Source organism: Equus quagga, chromosome 15 (genome assembly GCF_021613505.1).
Source record: "Equus quagga isolate Etosha38 chromosome 15, UCLA_HA_Equagga_1.0, whole genome shotgun sequence".
In the NCBI taxonomy this organism is placed as follows: Eukaryota; Metazoa; Chordata; class Mammalia; order Perissodactyla; family Equidae; genus Equus; species Equus quagga.
Window position 1 is genome coordinate 72,158,900 of NC_060281.1, and position 20,951 is coordinate 72,179,850.

At 49.5% G+C, this 20,951-nt stretch overlaps 2 protein-coding genes across 11 annotated transcripts in view; one reads left to right on the forward strand and one right to left on the reverse strand.

Moving 5' to 3' along the window:
* Positions 1 to 12,690, forward strand: part of TCTN1 (tectonic family member 1) — a 27,701-nt gene extending 15,011 nt beyond the window's left edge. The window contains exons 6-16 of one of the 8 annotated variants that reach the window (XR_006885340.1): positions 288 to 397; positions 1,875 to 1,895; positions 5,675 to 5,809; positions 6,328 to 6,453; positions 6,840 to 6,925; positions 7,454 to 7,594; positions 8,851 to 9,013; positions 10,098 to 10,180; positions 10,695 to 10,798; positions 11,057 to 11,182; positions 11,593 to 11,729. Coding sequence is in view for 5 of the 8 variants with exons in the window: in XM_046640201.1 (XP_046496157.1) it covers positions 288 to 397; positions 1,875 to 1,895; positions 5,675 to 5,809; positions 6,328 to 6,453; positions 6,840 to 6,925; positions 7,454 to 7,594; positions 8,851 to 9,013; positions 11,057 to 11,182; positions 11,593 to 11,736 (1,052 nt within the window). In the remaining 3 variants the exon portion in view is untranslated. The other 7 variants (XR_006885341.1, XM_046640201.1, XR_006885342.1 and 4 more) reach the window with 7 other exon arrangements.
* HVCN1 (hydrogen voltage gated channel 1) overlaps positions 12,366 to 20,951 on the reverse strand; it is a 33,470-nt gene continuing 24,884 nt past the window's right edge. For all 3 annotated transcript variants that reach the window (XM_046640207.1, XM_046640209.1, XM_046640208.1), the window contains 4 exons: positions 18,259 to 18,363; positions 15,686 to 15,917; positions 13,366 to 13,478; positions 12,366 to 13,030 (listed from right to left, as the gene is read on the reverse strand). In XM_046640207.1, the coding sequence (XP_046496163.1) occupies positions 12,965 to 13,030; positions 13,366 to 13,478; positions 15,686 to 15,917; positions 18,259 to 18,363 (516 nt within the window). In that variant the 3' untranslated portion in view covers positions 12,366 to 12,964. The remainder of the gene's footprint in view (positions 13,031 to 13,365; positions 13,479 to 15,685; positions 15,918 to 18,258; positions 18,364 to 20,951) is intronic.

Consider the following 20,951-nt stretch of genomic DNA (forward strand, 5'->3'; position numbering starts at 1 on the left):
ACTCAAGAACTTCAGCTGATGTCTCTGGGGAAGGGAACTGGTGGCAGCGGGGGCCGGGGGAGGGGGTGGGGGGGGACTTCTTTGTACCTTTTGAATTTTGAACTGTGTGAATGTGTTACCTATTTGAAAAATAATTTTTAAGCCCTATTTTAAGCGTGTTGTATATCCATGCCATAATTTATTTTGCGGTTTTACTTAGATTACAATGTTTTAGTTACCATTGGACAGTTGAAAATTGTCTTCTCTTTGTTATTGTTTTTTTTCCTTGGGAATGTTATGATTTCCAGCATTTCTGGTTAACCAAGCTGTTAAGTGCACCAGAAGGATAAATTTGGAACAGTGTGAAGAAATTGAGGCCCTGAGCATGGCTTATTACAGCAGCCCCAAAATTTTGAGGGTAAGAATTATTTTGAAGTGAAACTGATTTGCTAGGCTTGTTTCTGTTCTTTGTACCTTTTAAAAATATGATGAGTATAGAATAATTTCAGTACGTGATTGATGCACAAATTTAAATTTTTCTTCTCCAGTTCTTTGGTATACTGATACCAAAGCTATTGAAATAATCACTTAAAATAATTTTTATTTTTATGTAGTTAGTTCATATTTTGCTTTCATTCATTTTCATGGTAACCAATAATGTCTGTCTCCTGAAAACAAACTATTTAATAACCAAAAACTTTAGAAATTAGAAAAACATCTTAATGTCTGTGACAGAAATAATCATATTCACACCAGAAATATGCCTCTCTGAGAAACTGACCAGAAAAGAATAGAAAGTCCCCTTTCTGGCTGGAGGTGAAACAGGCGCCCAGGAAAGGACAGGAACTAGGATCGCTGGAGAAGGGAGGCGAGGCGGCGGTGTGGAGAGGCCCCCTCCCTCTGGTTGCAGTGGCTGAAGCCTGAACTGAATAAATGAGCCAGCCCACTGGCCCACTTGGTGGATGACATGGAGGGTCACAAAGGGAGAAGACTTTTTCAGTCATTAAAAACCATGTTATTGTGAAAGCCCCCCTCCTGATTTCCTTTATTTTTGGAGTGGGGAGCATGGGGCAGGGTGGTCCGTGGCACCAGTATTCCTCTGAGCTTCAATTTTCAGGACCAAGTTTAACCTTTTCCTCTCTGCTCCCTTTTCCTCTCCCTCTCTTCTCATAAATCAGCCGTGTCGGCCTGTGAATTCTCCCAGTTGGTCTGACTTCTCGCAGTTGTCCTGGAGGTCGTCCCTCGGGCCCGCAGGCGCAGTTCTCTTTCAGCACAGGCCTCCCCAAACATGTCTACTTGTCTCCCTCCCCAAAGCTCCCACTGACCTGATAGGGTGTGTTGTGATGAGAGAAGTGAGGTTGAGGGAGATGGGGATGGGAAATGCAGGGAGGTCCAGCCCTTCAGACAGAGCTCTGGCAGTGTCAGGGAGGCAGGAGCATGGCGTCAAGGGGGCTGGGGCTGGAGGCAGGAAGACCACTTAGGCTGTGGAAATCGCCTGGGCAAGCAATAGTGTCCTTCTGGTGAGGACAGGCACAGCACGAGTGCCCTGGAGGATGGGGGCCATGTCTTCCCCACGTGCTGTGTCACTGATGTCCGTGTGGAAAATACGGAGTGATGACACTGAGCACCGAGGCTTCCTGAGACCAGCTCTGTTAAGGTTCCAGTCTGAAGGAAATGCGTCTAGAAGAGAAATGTAAAGTTACCTCTTTGATTGTCACATAGATAGAAATATGTGCATGGCAAGTCTTGATTAAGGATATTCTGTTTTCCTCTTTGTGAAGACTATGCCTATGAAGTAGATGAAATTGTCCTTTAAGCCTCGGTCTGAGAAAGCAATGAAAATGCTTCTTTTTGATGTACTTAACAAAATTTGTTTTTGTTTTTGTTTTGTCTAGGTGCCGAATTCAAAGACAGAGGTAAGAGTATTTCTTGTGGAAAGTTTGTAACACACTGTCCTATTTCTGACCCCTTTGAAATGAATACACTTATGATCAGAAGGTACCTTACTGCCAATAACAAAAACATTTGCCGAAAAGCAAGCAAGCAGAAATGAAATAGGGAAGCACCTTAGTAGATGATGTTTTTGTAGTCACAAAAGGGCCAGATTTTCAAATTCCCTCAGTTTTGTAGTTCCACACGTTTTCGTGTTTACTGGCATAGCTGTCTTGACTGACAGCGGGTGCGACTGGCCTCTGTGCTTTCAGGGCATCTCTGGGCAGGAGGGCTGGCTGGCTCCCAGGACGCTGTCTGCCCAGTGCACACGAGGTGAACGTCGTGCCCAGAGAGTGGGCGCCTGTGTACGAGGGGAGCACTCTCAGTGTCGCTTCCAGGGTTGGGTGGCAGGGGGGTTCTGTTCAAAGCCTTCTCGCCCCCAGCCCAGGGGCTCTGTCCGGCTGTGGTCAGGAGGCCATCATCTCTTTGTGGATACGTCAGAGAGAAGGAACGTGGATCTGCCCCTTATTCTTGAGTCTGCACCCTATGCCTTTCTGTGAATACAGTCCCCAAAGAGGCCCAAGGCGATGGCCTTGTCATAGTCTCCCAGAGCCTTGGATCGGTCTGTCTTGGTTCACAACTCAGCTTTGCCATTATTTTCTCATATAACACGTGCCTCAGTCTCCCTGATGGTCAAGCAGATGGTGAGTGCCCCAGAGGCCTGATGTGAGGCTCGAGTGGGAGAATGCACACGAGGAGCTTGGCGTAGCACTGGGCACACAGGAAGCACTCAGCACTGGGGACAGTGACGCCCACAGTGATTGGTTTCATGAAGTTTCTGGACACAAACGTGTGTTTGAGGTAGTCATTCAAAGGGAAGTAGTTGTGTCCCTTTGGACTTCAGGGTTTCCTCATCTGTGAAGGTGTTTTCAAACTTGTTTTAGTTGTAGAGCTTCTTGAAGTGAGATGTCAAGCAGAACTCTCCCTAGCGTGTAACCTGGATTGAACCCGAGGCCAGAAGCCCTCCACCTGCCCGGTGCCCTCGTCTCCCTCCTGTTTGGTTCCTCCGAGGAACCCTATGGTTCCTGGGAACCCAGTTTGAAAGTCATGTAGTAGACTAGCTCTGAAACACCTCTAGCCACCAGAAAGGGCTTTGATTCTACCATTTAAAGCTGGGACCGTGCGGGGCGGGCAGTGGCCCTGTCCACGACGTATCCTTAGTACTAGGGTGGTGCCTAATGCGTGCAGGGCGCTCAGTGGGTTATGTGTTCAGCAAATGAATGTCTAGGGATTGGCTCAAATAATTAGGGAATACCTATTCTGAGAAGTAGCGGGCTGTCACTGAGAGGCACGCACTATGCGCCAAGCGCTCTTCCAAGTGCTGTACCTGTCTGACGTCCTTCAGTCGTCTCAGTGATCCAGGAGGCAGGTCCTGGTGTTGTCGCTCTCTGGCGCCTGAGTCACAGAGAGATGAATTCGCTTGCCCAAGGCTGCAGAGCGGGCAAGTGGCAGAGCTGGGACAGGAATCCAGGCCCTCTGGCCCCAGAGACCTTATTCTCAACCACGACACTGGACTAGCTCTGCTGTGCCAGGCCCAGAGTTAGAAGCTTCACACACATTCTCTCGTGGTATGCTGTGGCCAGCCGTCAGGAGGAGGCAGACTGGGGCTTCCACTCAGACCTGTGTGACACCAAAGTTTGTGCTCTAAAGGGCAAACATATGAACTAATGAGAGATTTAAACTTTTAAAAACAGCTTCCAGGGTCTGTTAGAGGATCAGAAGTAAAACAGTGCGTCCAGTGTCCTCAGTCAGTGCAGCCCGCTACGATCGCCTGGGATCTCTGTCACTACCTGTCGAACCTTCAGTGACAGACTGTGATGGCCCCATAGTTCCTTGGTAATTATGCTTTAGCTCTTTGCCCGTGGGCATTTGGGGCTGGGCTATGATTGAGTAGGACAGTCAGGAAACCAGAACAGCCCTACCATTTTCATTCCTGTGGCTGTTCCAGTGGAGCCTGATAGACTAGTGCAGCTCTTGCCATTTACACTCGTCTGTCCATCTTTCCACTGCTTGTTTAGACTGACCCTCTGGTTTCTGCCAACCACACCCACACGCCATGGGAGCGGCTCCGTCAGAGGCTGGGTATGGAAGGGTGTGCACTTTCGTGGAACCCAGTATCACTGCCGAGTCTGGGGTCAGTATGTTCAGATAAAGGAAGCCAGGGTCGTCTTTTGCTGCTTAAACAAGAGCTAATTAACTCGGAGATGGGACTCCCTGCGTGACTCTTCAGCCCACAGGTGCGACTGGTGCAGAGGGCATTGCGGTTGGTTTTGCCCTTCTGCCGCTCTCACAGGACGGCTCATCTTTGCTTCTGAACCGTGTCACATTCTTATGTGAGAGGTTTGACTCATGAGGACAGTTGAAGGTCATCTTGGTCATGGGAGCAGACACATAAGGACTACTTATTTATTTATAAAAAGACAGCTTAAATTCTTGGTGATTTTGAATTATAAACAGCATGGTACATGATTGAGGGCAAAGTTCAAAGCAATATAAACAACTAGATACAAGTTAGGCTTCTTCCTAAACAGTGGTTTCTAAGAGCTGACATTTAGAGCAAACGTCAGATTCGTCACACAGTACGAAGAGGCCCAGCTATCTAGAGATTTGAGACATTTAAAGGATTGCTTGCTGCTTCGTCACTCTGCTGGCAATGGCCACAAATGAAAAATGTCCTTTAATGGCATTGGGCTAACCAGGGCTTCCCGATACTGCTTAAAAGATTTGTCTGTCTCTTGTTTTCTCTTACCCATAATCCCACCAGCCAGACCCGTAGATAACCACTCTGTGTGTATGTGTGTGTGTGTGTATCAGTTGGGTCAGGTGGATATTCAGGGAGGTTGTGCGCTGGGACTGTGTGGAGAATGCGCATGTGTGAGTACAGAGCTGGTGATTTGTCAGTAGGAGCTGTGCTGTAGCAGTGAGAGTATACGTTTGATGGTGTGATGGAGTACTGTGTGTGTGACATAATTCACATACCATAAAACTCATTATAAAGTGCACAGTTGTGTGGTTTTTAGTGTATTCACAGGGTTGTGCAGTTGTCAGTATCTAATTCCAGAACGTTTCCATCACCTCAAAAAGAAAGCCTGTGCTCATCAGCGTCACTCCTCATTCTTCCCCAACCCTCCCCCAGCCCCTGGCAACCACCAGTTTTATTTTCTGTCTCTATGGATTTGCTTATTCTGGACATTTCCTATAAATGGAATCATATAATATGTGACCTTTTGTGTCTGGCTTCTTCGCTTAGCATGTTTTCAAGATTGATTTATGTTGTAGCAGGTGTCAGTGCTTCATTCCTTTTTGTGGATGAGTAATAATCTTTTGTGTGGATATGCCATATTTTATTTATCCATTCATCAGTTGATGAACATTTAGGTTGTTTTCGGTTTTTGGCTGCTAGAATGCTGCTATGATTATTTGTGTACAAGTTTTTGTGTGAACATATGTTTTCAGAGGTAGCCACTTTTAAAGTTTTGTTGAGACCCTTCTCAAGCATTTTCTATGTGAGTGGATATGTGTATCTACATATAAATACCTGTGTTTTTGTAAATGTGGAATTAGAGCGGGCACGTTCTCTAGCATGTGTTTTTCCCTACTTGGCAGTGTATCAGTGGAGGTTTGTTTCAAATGTTTCATTATTTAACCTGGTCACCTCTGTTGTAGTGTGTCTTTAGTGATCCAGGACTTCTTTACCTTGCAGGTCCCCATCACTGTTCAGTCTGTCGTCATTCAGTCTCTAAATAAGACGCTCACCCGACGGGAAGACACTGCCGTGTTGAAGCAGGCTCTTGCCGAGGTTGGGGATATAAGGATCTGCTCTAACGTGGTTCTTGAGGTAGGTGCCCAGTTTGGCTGTGAAAGCTACATCTGTTTGGCAGACTCCAGCTCTGTGGTCCTGAGGGGCCCTGGACACCCTCCACAGGCTCTGGCCCATCCTGTGGTGTGGCCTGCCTTGCCTTGGCCTCCTGCTTGCCTCTGTGCTGTCTCAGCAGAGGACGCTTCTTTACTTGTCTCTGAAGTGATCGTGTGATTTTTCTCCACAAACCCAGTGACTTACAAGAATACACCAAAATTGGTTATTGTTGCTGTTGTTTGATTTTTACACGTTTCCTTAGCAGAGATAGACTGATTACAGTCTGCTCAGACCAGCCGATTTGGAACTTGGTAATTGGGTACAGAGAGGCTAAAATGACCCTGTCTGTCAGCTGCGGGGTGATGCCGAGATCACCCCTCAGTCATCTGACTGGGCAGGAAAGAGAAGCTCCCACAAGGGGAAGATGGGTATTTGAGTTATTAGTGCGGCTACAGGAATGTCATGGGAACGGATGATTGGGAGTGTCGCTCTGTTTGTAGGTCCAGTACAGCCTCACATATACAGACGCAGGTGATGTAACCAAGGCTGCTGTCTCTCTCCTCCTGGGGACAGTCAGCAGTGCAGTGGTTCCATTCCAGCAAAAGTTTGAAATTCGTTTTATTCAGGTAAGTTTCATCACTTATGTACAAGTATTTAATTGCCAAGTAAAAAGAAATCATAACTTCTAAGTGAAAAAAAAATTTCGATTTAGAACTGTTACCACATCTAACCCTTTGTGCTGACAAAGGGCTTGCCTGGTGCCTGTGGAGCTGGTAAAGAAGCCAGGAGGGTCCTTGTCTCTCTTCCATTCGTGATAAGCTGCTCTTCCACATGAGCTTGTCCTTTGACCGCATGATGCGCTCCCACACTCAGCAGATAGATTTATAGTTCTGACTATATTCTTTTATTGGTTGGCAATCCCAGATTTTATTATGAAAAGTATTTCATTTTACCCTGCCATTTCCTTATTCAAATGAGAATTATTTGGGAGCATTTCTCTATTGTCTTCCAGCAAAATACCAAGCCAGTCCTTCTCAGTGGAAACCCTGGTTATGTTGCGGGGCTCCCGTTAGCTGCTGGATTTCGGCCTCGGAAGGGATATCCTTTTTGGTTCTGTCAAGGAGGTTGCCTTCCCTGTCCGTGGGCATGGGCCGTCCTTCTCTTTATGGCTGAGGGTCCTGTGGGCTGGAGCGGCCAGTCTCCGCCAGAGCGTCCGCCATGTGGTGGGTCTGGCTGCACAGCAGGCGGGACTGTGTGGAGACTGGCGGTTGGGGTGAAACAGCATGGCCCAGAAGAATGTCAGTGTTGTATAAGGAAAATCTTAGGACATTTAGATGTATTTAATTTCACTCTTAAACAGAGACTCTTAAACAAATTGCATGGTTTTGAAAACTTGGAATTAATTTTGAAGGGCCAGTTTCTGAGTACTTTCCTTCTTAGGATCTACTAACCAAGGCAAATAGTTATAACTGCTTTTTGCCCTCTCCTGGGAAATAACTGTCAAAATCCCAGAGGCCCAGAGAAGGGCTGTTTGTAAAGGGATGTTTCATGTCACACATGAGACACTGTGTCCTGAGAATCAGGCTGCGTTAGTACTGGGTGATTGTCCCTTAACTTCCTGTGAATGTCCGGGATTATTCAGACCACGAACAGACATGGACAGTTTACTATCCTTCGCAGCACAGCTGAGCAAGACTGCTTAGCGATAGAGGGGGTCCGAGCCCCGGTATTATTTGGTTACAATATGCAGTCTGGCTGTAAACTAAGGTCAGAGAGTAACTTGTTTCTACTTGAACTCATTTGTGTTGATCAGAACACAAGCATTCTTACCTTCCCCATCTTAGTCAGACCTTGGCGTCCGCTGGCGAGAGCATATGAAAGCCACAATCACCGTGTTACCGTTAGTAATGAATAGTAGCAATAGTGAGAATACTTTATAATGGTGCGGTTTTCTCATTTTCTAATTTTAATTCTCATAACCATAAACTATTTGTCATTATTCAAAAGAAAACTATTATAATCATTTTCCTTATCAAATATGGCAGAGTAAAAATCTCAAGGCTCTGGATGTTTTAAGGTTTCATAGCGCTTGAGTTCACAGCAAAAGTGTTTTCCCTGAAAGTCCTTCCTGTGTTTCTGAATTTTAATAGATGCAGCACAGCGGCCCCAGCGAGGGGCCCGAATGTGATCTGTGTTTCTCAGTTACCTTTTTATCATCAAACGTGAACACATGTCAAAGGTCAGACAGCTCTGCAGGCTTGATACAAAGACAGCGATTCTTGCTCTCATTTCCACCCCCTCCCCGCCCCCCGCCCCGCGGCCCCCCAGGCAACCACTTTCAGCTCTTGTAGCTGATTGTTTGGAAATTTACCCCCAAATCTTTAAGTAACCTGCATGCTGATTCTTGATTTTTTGGTTTTATGAATTATTGAGTTCCCACTATTGAAGATTTGGCTCTTTCCCCTTCCGTCTCCTACCCCATCACCCACTTCACTTCCCGTCCGTACATCTCCCCAGGGTAATTATATCATTATTTTGGTTAGACCAATATTCACCATTTACATTATTAGTTCTGATCACTTTAGACCAGCATTTCTCAAAGGGGTTCCATGGCATACATTTCCACAAGATGTCAGTAAGGATAGGTCTGTGGTCTAATGTGTTTGGGAAATGCTGAGTTAAAGTTAAAAACGTGATTCCTTACTGTAGGACTTGTCAGAGCCTTGACTATGCCAGTGTGCCTCAGGAGGGACATGGCTATGCAGTGTTTCCTGAACTTTGGGCCATGAAACCCTTCTTGTACAGAACCTCTCAATGGAACACAGTTTGGGAAACATTGTTCTGGATTCAACTCTCTTGCCAACCAAGATTTTGCAAAGTTAGAGACACTTTGGCTTCTGTCAAATCCCCCTTTCAAGAATGAGAAGATAAACTGGGGAGAGCATGTGCGTTGTTGAGGTCTGTAAAAACAGCAGGTGTGAACAGTAGCCTCAATCAGTTGACCTCTTTTTCCTTCCCCAAAGGCTGACTGGAGCTGTCACATGTCAGCTTGTGGTGCAGAAGGTGAAGAGCCTGCTGAAGGGCCAGGGCTTCCCAGATTATGTGGCCCCTTTTGGAAATTCCCAGGCCCAGGATGTGCTGGACTGGGTGCCTGTCCACTTTGTCACCCAGGCATCCCACGTGAAGGTAATGGGGGAGAGTTGAAGGCCACAGGCTTGCAGTCTCTCCTGCTTCCACCTGCTCTTCCTCCCCTGGGGGAGACAGGCAGCTGGGGGAGCTCCCTGGTGAGGAGGTGGGTGGCTGGTAGGAGCTTGGGCTTTGTTGTCAGGGGAGCCTGGATCTCGAATACTGATGCAGCCCCTCATTGGCACTCTGGCCTTTGGCCAGCAATTTTGTGGATTCGAGCCTTTGGGAGTGACAGTCATAGTACCGACCTCATGGATTTGCTGAGAAGGTTAAATGGGGTAACATTTGGGGTACCTAGTGGTCACTCCAGAAATAGGAACTGCTGACCACCGTCCTGACTACTCCTGCCGTCATTGTTGGGTTGCACGAGACCTTCTCTAGACATCGGTATGGTAGATGACTGTGAGTACTGTCTCAGAAGATGGGGACATCATCCAGTCCACGTAGCTGTCCCATCCATTGTTCCCAGGTCTCTACAGGCAGCCCGTATGTGAAAGCTTTCAATTCCAAAGTTCCCCAAAGAGTTTAATGGAAGTTGACAGCCTACAAATAGATTCCTGATCACATGTGACTCTTCTGCCCACCTTTTTCTTTTGTCTCAGCCGGAGTGTGAGCCGGTCCCCATCAGCGGAGGCGTGCTCTCCATCTTATCCATTAATTGCCCAGCTTTTTCTTGTCACAGTTTCTTCAGGCGTCTCATTATCTGCTTAGCATATTTATAGCACGGGGACCCAGGGGCTGAGGACTGCTCGCAGCTCTGCTCCGCCCTCCCCACCAGTCCCCAGCAGAGGCCCGCGGTGTGATGACTCAGCCCCTGCTGGTCGGCTGCTGAGTCTTGGCTCAGCTCTGCTGCCTCAGTGAACCGGGCAGATTGCTTCTGGCTTCTCGGAGATGGGTGAAGACATCCAGTTATTACTCCCCCTCAGAGGAGAGAGCATTGGCTGGGAGGAGAGGCAGAAGTGCGGACATTAGCATCGCCAGGGTCTGTGCCGGTGCGGGGAGCTCTGAGGCCTGGAGCGGGTTTGTGCTAACCTTGTGGGTAGAAGTGGGCACCAGCCACCTGTGCGTCTTCTCCTAATGACAGGATGTTCTCAAGGAGTTTCCAGCCTGCACACTTCTTCAGAGGCAGTTCCAAGCCAGGGAACTCCACCAGTGCCTTTTTGGCAGGTAACCAATGTAGCAGGCCTGCTAGCTTTTCATGCCCCCAAGAGACGTATTTTTAAAAACTTTTCATTGTGCAAAGATTTGTCTCACAGAGAAGTAGAGCCCTACAGTGGAATCTCATCTGCTCCTCACGCAGCCTCACCACTCAGCATTTGCCGACTGCAGAGCCTCTAAGGGCAGGAAAGAGCTCTCGAAGGCCCGCTCGCCCACTTTTCCTTGGAGCCGACCGAGCAAAGTCCTGGGGCAGAGGCCTCAGACTCAGCTCCCACGGCATCTAGCCCGGATGCAGGCAGCTCCATTGTGGCGCCATTGCTCACGGGTCAGAGGGAGAGTTGTTAGTATCTTTGACAACTTATGTTGTATACCCCAGTGTAACATCTTCATTGCCAACTGATGAAATCGGATAAATGAAAAGAAAGCACTTAAATTTCCTCTAAGAGCATTTCATATGATTTGCAGTCAGGTTTAATTTCTGTCTGTTAATACTACCATTTTCTCTCTCCCTGCCCCATGCCAGTTTCCTCCCGAAGTGTCTGAGGGCGATTAAACAGGGAGATGACTTAGTGCGGCCAGGGCCCCGAAGGGGCCACAGCGGGGCCTTGGCATTACCACAGCTCCCAGGTAATGCTGCCTCTTCAGAAATAGGCGGGAGTGGAAAAATGACGCTTCAGGCATTAAAATATTTTTGGAGCATTGAGTACTTTAAAATATGTGCTTTCTCTCAGCTGTTTTTATCTGAACTTCTAGAGTCTGTTCATTCTCTTGTTCAGAACATTTTGTAATATGTGAAACGTTTTATAATTAAATCTCTGAACTGCAGATTAAGTCTGACTTGAGGTTGTGTAATACTCAGGCTGATTAATGGCCTTTGTTGTGCAGGATGCCTGCCAGCTCCCGGTGGCTTTGGCTGTGGAGGTGGAGTGGACTAAGTACGGCTCCTTGCTGAACCCACAGGCTAGAATCGTGAACGTGACCGCTCGTCTGATTGCATCCGCGTTTCCTGAGGTGGGCCCGACCATGAGCGGAGAGGTTACGACACAAGGCCAGACAAAACTTGTGTGATAGGCGGCATTTATTATTTTGTGAAAAAGATCATAATTAAAATTTAAACAATCTGGATTCTTAAAACAATTTAACAGTCATTATCTTTTACTTAGAGAAACCCCACTGATAATGGCTTTATTCATATTAGCCTTCTTGTTTAGATTTGACCTTTAAAATTCTTGTGAAAGTGGGGCCGTGGTTGACATTGATGTGTCAGGACAACCTGAGTAAAGCCGTGTCCCTCCTCCGAGTTCACGGCTGGACCTGTCAGACTTGTGAGCGCTGTGGTCGGGGGAGGGGAGTGAAAGCTGTGCCATCTTGGTTATCCTGGCGACGCTGGAGGGCAGGGCTCACATCATGCTTCCTTTCAGACCAGCTCAGGAAGTGAGAGGACGGTTCTCATTTCCACTGCGGTGACTTTTGTGGACGTGTCTGCACCTGCAGAGGCAGGCTTCAGGGCCCAGCCAACCATCAATGCCAAGCTGCCCTTCAATTTCTTCTTCCCGTTTGTTTGACGTAAGTCGTTAATTAAGGAAACCGCACCACACTGCTGGACTAGAGTGCGTGTGGGGCCCTGGCTCTCTCAGAGGCACCCCTTTTTATTGTATTTCCAACCCTCGAGGTCGCCCCCAAACCAACACACCTCCTGTCTCCACCCACTTCCCTCCTTTTTTTCCTTTTGGAAATCTTGGTCTACTTGGTTTGACTTCAGAGTGGGGCACCACCTGGTCGTGGTCATTTCCCGTCCTCTCAACACATAGATCATGTTTGGAGGCAAGTTGTGCCTTTGGGAAGTCAGTAAAGCAGACAGCCCTTGATGCAGCTCGGGCGCAGAGGGTTATCCAGTTTATTCACCCCCTGCTTTAAGGTGTTATTGTAAAAATATTCACTGTTTTTAGTTCAGGTTTTCTTTTCAGGTCCCGTTGAATACAAAAATAGCAAAATATTGTTAAAATTTTGCGAGTACCAGGCCTCACGAGGGGCTCTTCCCCCAAATGTCACAGTAATTATAGTGGAGTCTTGGGTCTAATTGCCGTTTCTGTACCAGGCACTGTAGCTAGCTAGCTCTCTGACTGGTGGGCTGGTGTGGGATGCCACAGAGCAGTTCCAAGCAGTCGAAGCTGGAAAGAATATGGTAGGAGGGCCCAAAGGAAGGAGAGAGTTTATTTTATACATTAATTGTACAGTAATTGAGAAAAATGTTGCCATTTGGCAGAACGAGGTGGAGCCAGCTAGAAGCTTGATGCAGAGGAGGGGCTGGGTACCCAAGAACAACTCCCTGGGGGAAAATGTGATAAGAGGAGCTGTTTAGAACAGCTTGGAAACGCAAGAGTTTTCTAGAATGGGCTGGTGGCTAAGGTAGCTTCCTGTTTTGTCTTTTAGTGTGCTCACGTGAAAGATGCACTGGTTCCTCAATGTACACGCCAAACGTGAGAACTATACATTCGCTGAGATTAAATTTTATATACAACTAGTAAGTGTCCAGCTCTGTTCATTTTCAGGCAAGAGTAAAGTGTCCAGCATGAGGAAAGACAGTTTGGTACATTTTGGGCACGGTGTGGGGCAGGAATGGGAGGGGGAGCTCAAGGTCGTACCAAGGGAGGAACAGAGCGTTCCAGAAAACCGGGAACCCCGGAATCCAAGCCGGGCGGGAGTGAGGCAAAGGCGTCGAACAAGCCTCTCCCCGAGGCAGCCCAGGAGCGGCTGGTGTCCTTCTCATCACAGGCACAGGCCCGTCCCCGTCTAGATCACATCACCAAGAAGTCCGTGCTGTTGCAGGAGCTTGTTCAGTCTTTCAATTTCTTGTTCCTGTGATTACAAAAGCAGACAGATAAGCGGCTTTACCTTCTGAGCCTCACCGGGGACGTGACAGTCCTTCAGTGAGCCCGGGCACAGGGGGACAGCTGAATGGAAGCTCCGCTCCCTGTGGAGTCAGCCTCGGAAGGAGACTGGCAGGCAGCTGGGGTCCAGTGGACTCCGAGGAGGGGCGCCTGCCAGAGCTCTGGGAGGGAGGCGGCGCAGGCTGTGTCTGGAAGGACGGGAGACGGAGCCCAGGGCGCCGCGTAAGCAAAGACCTGGCGGCGAGACGCCCCTGCGGAAGGCAGAGCCGCAGACGGACGGCCCGCTCCCCGAAGCCTCCTTACCTTCTCAGAGCAGCTGAACTCCAGGTGTTGGACCTTGGCGGCCAATTGTATATTCATCTGTTTCAGCCTTAACAGCTGCCGTTCTGAACGTGTCTTAACCGAGATAATGATCCCTGGAAAATAATTGAGGGTCTCAATGATACTGGTTTCTAGTTTAACCACTTGAAAAAAAATCCACATTCCTTATAAATGTCTACAGGTGGGAAGAGTGGTGACAGGAAACAGTAATTGCTTAAAGGCGTTGGAACGAGGAGGGTCAGGTTTTTCATTTCTGACCTACTTAGTACTCAGTTGTAAAATATTTCTCTTCCGCTTGCATGGGCTGAGAAATCCTTAAAAATAATCCAGGAGCTGACCCAGTGGCATAGTGGTTAAGTTCGCATACTTTGCTTTGGTGGCCTGAGGTTTGCAGTTCAGATTCTGGGTGCAGATCTACACACTGCTCATCAAGCCACACTGTGGTGGCATCCCACATACAAAATAGAGGAAGATTGACACAGATGGTAGCTCAGGGCCAATCTTCCTCAGCAAAAAGAGGAAAGTTGGTAACAGATGGTAGCTGAGGGCCAATCTTCCTTGCCAAAAAAAAAAAAAAAACTGACCAGAGGAGCATTAAGCTCCTTAATACAGAGCTTGTTTGTGACAGTATTTCTGCTGCTAAGTAGTTTTCCTGCTAAGGAGTGTGCACAAAAGCCGCGGAAGTGCAAAGCTGGAAATGCTCAAGCTTGGGGTTGGGACTGTCACTTTCCCAACTTTCTGCCTCCCACAGTTGTCAGGCAAAAACCTAAATTTTGGCTGATGGAGGGGTCATCGGCCTCATCTCATGGCTCACAAATGCCCACACAGTGAGGACATGGCCTCAAAACACTAGGCTGCAACTGGCAGTACTCCGCCCTTTCCAGGTGAGAGTAACTGTCTGGAGGTGGTACCCACACACGGTGCCAGGAGGCCTGGGAGCACCGGGCCCTAGGCCGTGGCCACCTTGGCTGTCCCGCTGAATCCAGTGTAGCCTTGTGTTGCGTTTTCAGCCCTTTTGTGTCATGCTGCTAAATCTTACAGCAAGGTGATAAGGGGCACTAGCGATTCTTCCACGTCCTGCTCCCATTTAGACTGAGAAAGTGAACACATCTCATTCTTCTGGCTTCCTCTGCTGAAGCAAATCACACAGCGGTGTGGCGCGAGAGGAATGGGTGAGAACTGGCTCGTGAGTCAATTATGATCAATGATAGTTTCTCTACCTCAATTGTGCATAGTCTTTGTACAGAGTATCTTTCTCTTCGATTAACGAAACCATCAACGAGCATACACATCTTCAGTAGTATCTGAAAAGCTTCCTGTATATCCTCTGACAGAACCCAAATGGACGTTCTTAGTGGGCTTTATTTTAATCACTAGATCGGAGCTGGCCCCTGAAGCCAACGAGAGCCTGCAGTGCCCACAGGCAGAGCTGTCACAGCCCCTCATCCGAGCAGACGTGGCCCTTCGCCTGCCAGGTCACGCTGCGGCTGAGCGGGCTGGGCCCCACCCCAGACCTCTGCGTCAGACTCCACTGAAAGCAGCACTGAAGGAAGGGGATTCTGACACAGCAGCTTCACACACAGGCAACCAAGACTAGTCCACTGGCAGCTGGACAATTAACCAGCTGGCGATCACCGTGTCCGCCTAAAATCACAGCAGAAACACGGCTTCTCAGAAACAAGCTCCTTGCACCAACAGGGTGTGTGCGAGGGATGGGATTTTTACCTGAAAGATGGTGAAGCAGGATTTCCTCAGGTGTGTTCCCTGAAGCCAGAGTTTGCGACGTAAACGTTACTAGGTGCTGTTTCCCCCAAAGCGTCAAACTAGTCAATGTGGAAAACGATTCCAGTTCTCAGAGCCTTGTTGTGCCCGGCCGTGTTGCGGCTTTCTCGAAGGGCGGATCCAGTGCCCAGCGTTTCTCAGCCTACCTGCACCCCTTTGGGACGGCGCCCCTCCTGTGTTTTGGTGGCACACTTTCCAGGAAACACCCAATTAAAGACAAAGGCTCTCTGGAAACGGCACGCGGAGGGCCTGGTCAGCGTTAGTCTGACCCTCTCCCTGAGTATCTTCTAATGATCATGAAAACTGGGCCGAGAGGAGGAAGATCCCTCTCCCAGAGCACATGCCTGCTGTCGGTTTGTAGCCATAGCAGTGGCGGTGGGCCCCAAGTTGGACTCCACTGCCCTCTCGACTGCTGGGTGGGGGAGACTGAAATGGAAACCACAGCCGCGGGCCTCTGTGCCCATCCCAGGCGCCACCCGCTCCCCCATGCCCTCAGCGCCCCAGAGCACAGGGGACATACCGTTGATGATCCGGGCCACCCGCCACAGCCGGAGCAGAATCAGCAGGCCAAGAGCCTCAAACTCGTGCTCCCGGAAGATGAGGACCATGTCGAGGACGAAGGAAACCACCACGACAACGGCGTCCAGGATTTCAAACTTGTGATGAAAGAACTCCAAGCGGAAGACAAATATCTTTAAGGAAACTTCCGTCATAAAAAAGGTCAGGATAGCAAGGCTCATGTAGTGGAACACCTGCAGGGGACAAGGAGGCACAGTGAGGGTGGGTCCAGGCTCGCCACAGGCTGGGGCAGAGTGCACCTGCCTGCTCACCAGAGAGAGAATTCACCCCTTTGACCCGTCCCGAACTCCTGCCGGCACTGGGCGCTGTTTTCGGGGCACCACAAAGGCTCTGCTCTCTTTGAAGGGCAACTGGGCAATGGCAGAATTGAGGCCATCCACCATGCCCCTTGGCCCAGCACTTCCACTGCTAGGAATTCATCCTGCAGCTGAGCTCGCATGTGCGTGTTGGTGGGATATTTACTGCAGCATCATTGGCAGAACAAAGGATTCTCTACACTGTCTGTAGAACAATAGAAATCTCCATCACAGGACACTGGTCAAATGCATTATGGCACCTCCAGTCGGAGCACTGCGCCACTGTTACAAAGACCAAGGCTGACCTATATGTACGGACCAGAATGATCGCCAGGGTAAGTGGAGAGTTCCCAGGTCTTGATTTATTAACACTAGTCTTCACTAAGGTTACCATTTCCATTCTGGGGCAAGTTAAGTACGAAGTGAGCTGCGACACCACCTTGGGCTGGAAAGGGAAGAAACGGTCAAAGACTGTAGAGTCATGTCAGAGGACACAGCAGTCAGCTTGAAGAGGCTCATAGTGACCGAATTTGAGACAATTTGAACGTTGAAAAGAATGACTATGTAATACACTGAATACAAAAAAATCCGTGAGTCCATCATGATACACACACAGACATGGGAGAAAAGGGAAAGCTCTTTATAAAAGCAGGCCAACTACCAGATGCAGGGGGAGACAGAATCAGAAGTCCCCAGTTGCGTCCTCCTGTGTGCTCACTGGCACAGGCACTGCGTCAGAGGACGCTGACCAGGAAGAGGGTTTCGGCTGGTCCTAAGCATCCCTGAGCAGACCACATAGCTGCAGAGGGAGCAGTGCCCTGGCCAGAGGAGCTGCGCAGCACGTGCCACCTTAATCGAGGGATCCTACAGAGTGTTACTGACAGCGGGCCCGGGTGATGTGCGGCCACCTGAGGAAGACAGCCCCCGGTGAAGAACTCTTGCTCATCGAGCCTCTGGACTTAACCTCCGTGTACAGGAAATACAGGGAATAAAGGATCACGTTAAAGGACCTCTGAGGAAACAGGCAAATCCAGAACATCGACATCCTATGAGATGACTGGCTGGACTCTTCAAAAAGTCAGTGTCATGGGGGAAAAAAGGTGCGAGGACCCTTCTAGATTAAAATAACCTGAGGAGATATAGCCAAACATAGTATCAGACATCTGGGTCCTACTTTGAAAAAAACACTAGAAAAAGACATTCTTGGGATGAATAAGGAAATTTGAATACAAACTGGTTATTAGATACTGGAATCATTGATATTTTAGTGTGACAATGCTATCATGGGTCTGTAGGAGAAAGGCCTTACTCTTAGGCATGTTGGAGTATTTAGGGGTGAAGTGTTGTGAGGTCTAACTTACTTTCAAAAGTTCAAAAATATATCCATGTGTTTGTGGGTATATATAGAGAGATAAAGCAAATACAGTGAAATGTATATTTGCCATTTTTCATAAAAAGTTGAGGAAAAAGAAAGGCACAAGACAGTGAGTGTAGCAGGTGTGTTACTGATTCTATTAAAAAATCGAGGGAGAGGAAAGCTAATCCTCCATCTCTGCAAGGCCCCGGGCTGGCCGCAGGAGAAAATGTACGGGCTGCTTGGGGAAGGGGCCAGGAGGAGGGAGGAGGGTTGGTATTTTCTTCCTGCCCTCTCACCACTTGACAGTTTTGCATTATCAATTGAATTCTTTTTAAAGGGCACGGGGAGATGCCTTTAAGCCCCTGGCCTTCTCCCACGTTATCGATGACAGGGGCCACACGTGTGCATTTTTGGTGCCTTGGGCCAGTGTCCGGGATGGGCTCAGGCAGTAACTGAACTGGAGGAGAAACAGTGGGCGCCTCGCCCAGATGGCTCCAGCATAGGAACCACGTCGGCACATTAGCGGAGCAGAAGCTCATCTGCCTCCAGGGGACGGGAAAGTATTCTCCCGGTCAGACGCCCCCTCCGGGATCCTGACCTGCTGCAGCTCAGCGGTCCAGCACAGCTAAAGATTCAAGCCGTCAAGTGAAACGAGAAGCTGTTTCTGCTTGTAGTGAATGCTCATCTGTAATTCGGAAAGGAAGACGTTGTCTCTGCTCGTCAGCTAAAAGCACCCATCAAACTGCTCTCTAACGAGGCCTCGCCACTCCAAAGCAGGTGCTGTCTGCCCCTCTGCCCGCCCCAGTGCAGATAACAGAGGCGACCGTATTAGTGAAAATCCCAGAGGGGGCCGGCACCTACCCTCGGGACATAGTTATTCTTGTCGGCCTCGATGATCTTCAGGTCCAGAATGAGCTCGGCGAGCACCAGGAGAGCGTCCAGAATGACCAGGCAAATGATGATGACCTGCGGACCAAGGGAAGGGGCAGAAACTGTGAGACCGAAACAGGCCCCTCCTTCCGTCTCTCAGGGCTGGGTTGGAAACACGTGGGTGAAACCACTGGGGAAAGGGGCCAAGGATGGGAGCCCACTTCCAGCTGCCCCAGCCCCACAGGGGAGCCCACTGGGGGCCATCGTCTCACAGAAGCCCCCCCTTCCTGCCGCCTTCCGGGCCTGTTGGCCCCCAGGCGGTGCCTGTCCCCCCAGAGCTGCTCTGTACAGCCCATTGACTGACCCTCGGTCACCACTCATCTTTTTTTTTTTAACTTGTTCACTGTTTCCCAGCATTTCTCAAACCAAACTGCTAATCCCTAGGTGGCAAAAAATAATAAAAAAGATTCTACGAGCTTTTATTTTTTTAGATCTGGGGATTCCTCTTGCCAGAGTACACCCAGCACAGAGGCTCAATAAGTGATGAAAACATCCAGGCTCAGAGGTCTGAGTGGTGGAAGGAGCTCCGGGGACTCCCTTCTCCAGGCAGTTGGGTTACGGCAATGTCTACTGTGCTCTGGGAACCGCTTCTCTCTGGAGCCGTGAAATACCTGCCCCGACTCAGGTGGGACACTGAGAAGAGGTGCCATGGGAATGACAATCTCACGACCTGCCGGCCGAGGAGGGCGGAGGGACCAGGGTGGAGCGAGTGGGTGGTCTCAGCAGTGGCGGTGGGGGGGTGGTGACGTTCGTGAGGGCACTCATGGCGGGGTGGAGGCGACAAGGTTCAGGGAGACCACGGGGATGACATGGTGGTGGTAGAAACGGCAGCACCGCGAGGAGTCCCAAAGCACACTGTGCGACCCTGCTCTTCCCTGGGAAACTCTGGAGCAGCAGTTGCTCCCCCAGGGCCTTGCCACTCACGCCCTCCGTGGAGGGGTCCTGACCTCTGAAAGTTACTCTGCCATCATCCTGGCAGTGTCTGCAGCTTCAGCTCGAAATTCAGTTCAGGCCTGTGTAAGAACGGACTGTTGAACCTTTTGACCATTTCAACTTGTTGCTAATCATTTCAGTAGTTACAGTATTCGATGACACGGTTTATTGTGAGAATTGCACAGCAAATTGCTTTGTAATGAAGTTTTCACACATGTCCAAATTCAGTAGCTTAATCAAGAGTCAAGCCTCTGGTGGGCTTTTTTCCTTTTCTTTCTTCACCCTTGGTTTTATTTTAGAGCTAAAGGGATCTGAGCACCCATCTGGTCTAAAACCAAGGCACAGAGATATAAAAACAGACTGAGTATTAGCCATAAAAAGGAATGGAGCACTGACACCTGCTACAACGTGGATGAACCCAGAAAACGTCATGCTCAGTGAGAGAAGCCAGACACACAAGGCCATGATTCCATGTATGTGAAATGTCCAGAACAGGCAAATCTAGAGACAAAGCTGATCAGTGGTGGTCGGGGGCTGGGGGGCTGGGGGGGCTATTGTCTGACGGCTGCTGGGTCTCCTTTGGGGGGATGCAGACATTATGGAACTAGACAGCGCTGATGTCTGCACAACATTGTGAAGGCGCTAAGTGCGTGCCACTGAATCGTTCATTTTAAAATGATTCGCTAAGTTACGTGAATCTTACCTCAGTTAAAGAGAGACAGACAGAACTGCAAGGCCTCAGCCCAACCCTGGCCTCTCTGAAGGAATCCTCAGGCCCTGAAGCTGCCCGTTCACAAGGCCGCACTATTTCTGAGGAGAGTCATGTCACAAAGAAGAATGCTGAGAATCTGCAGCGAAGCTGGTTAATTCCAAATCCTCGCCTGGCAAAGACGGCCGGGCCTGGTGGCAGAGGGCCAGGCATGGTGGGGGCCCGCCAGTCCTGGGCCGGCTCCTGGCTCCGCCGTGTGCTTGGACCCTGGACGCTCCTCTCACTCCTGCTGAGCCTCGGCCTTAGTGCTAAAACAGGGGTGGCCACGTTCTCCACCCCAGAGTGACAGCGAGAGCATTCTGTGAGAGACTGTGTAAAGGGCCTTGGCCAGGGCCTGGCCACAGCGAGCAGGTGATAGAGGTGGAGCTCCTCGACCTTCAGGCCTGTCCTCCCCTGGCTCAGCTACCCCGGCCGTCTGCAGTTCCACAGAGGCCTGACACAGCCCACATGCTCTCCCTTGGTTGTGCCATCCCGTGTGAGAAGTGACAGCAGTTAGCCATATATTATGTCACCTTGGCTGCCTCAAACCATGGGAATGGGTGGAGATGGCACCCAGGAAAGAGATTCCAGAATCTTCTTGTATGCTGATTCTGCCAGCAGAGACCAAACCCCTGAACCCACACCCCCTGCTCCGAGGTGGCCTCCTCGCTTCCCCTCTGAGCCCTCCTACAAATGTGGTTGCATCCCCCTCCCACCCAACACTCAGAACCTTCCGTGACCTCCCACTGCCCAGAGATGACCTTCTAGCGCCTCCTCTCTTGCCAAGCGACCCCTCTTGCTATACACGAGCCATGCTGACCCTCCTCAATTCCCGGAATGCTACAGACCCTCTCCCACCCTGAGCCCGTGGCAAACATGCCCCTCTGCCTGGAACACTCCCTCCTGCCCAGGCTTCGGGGCTCAGGGGAAGCGTGCGCTCCGC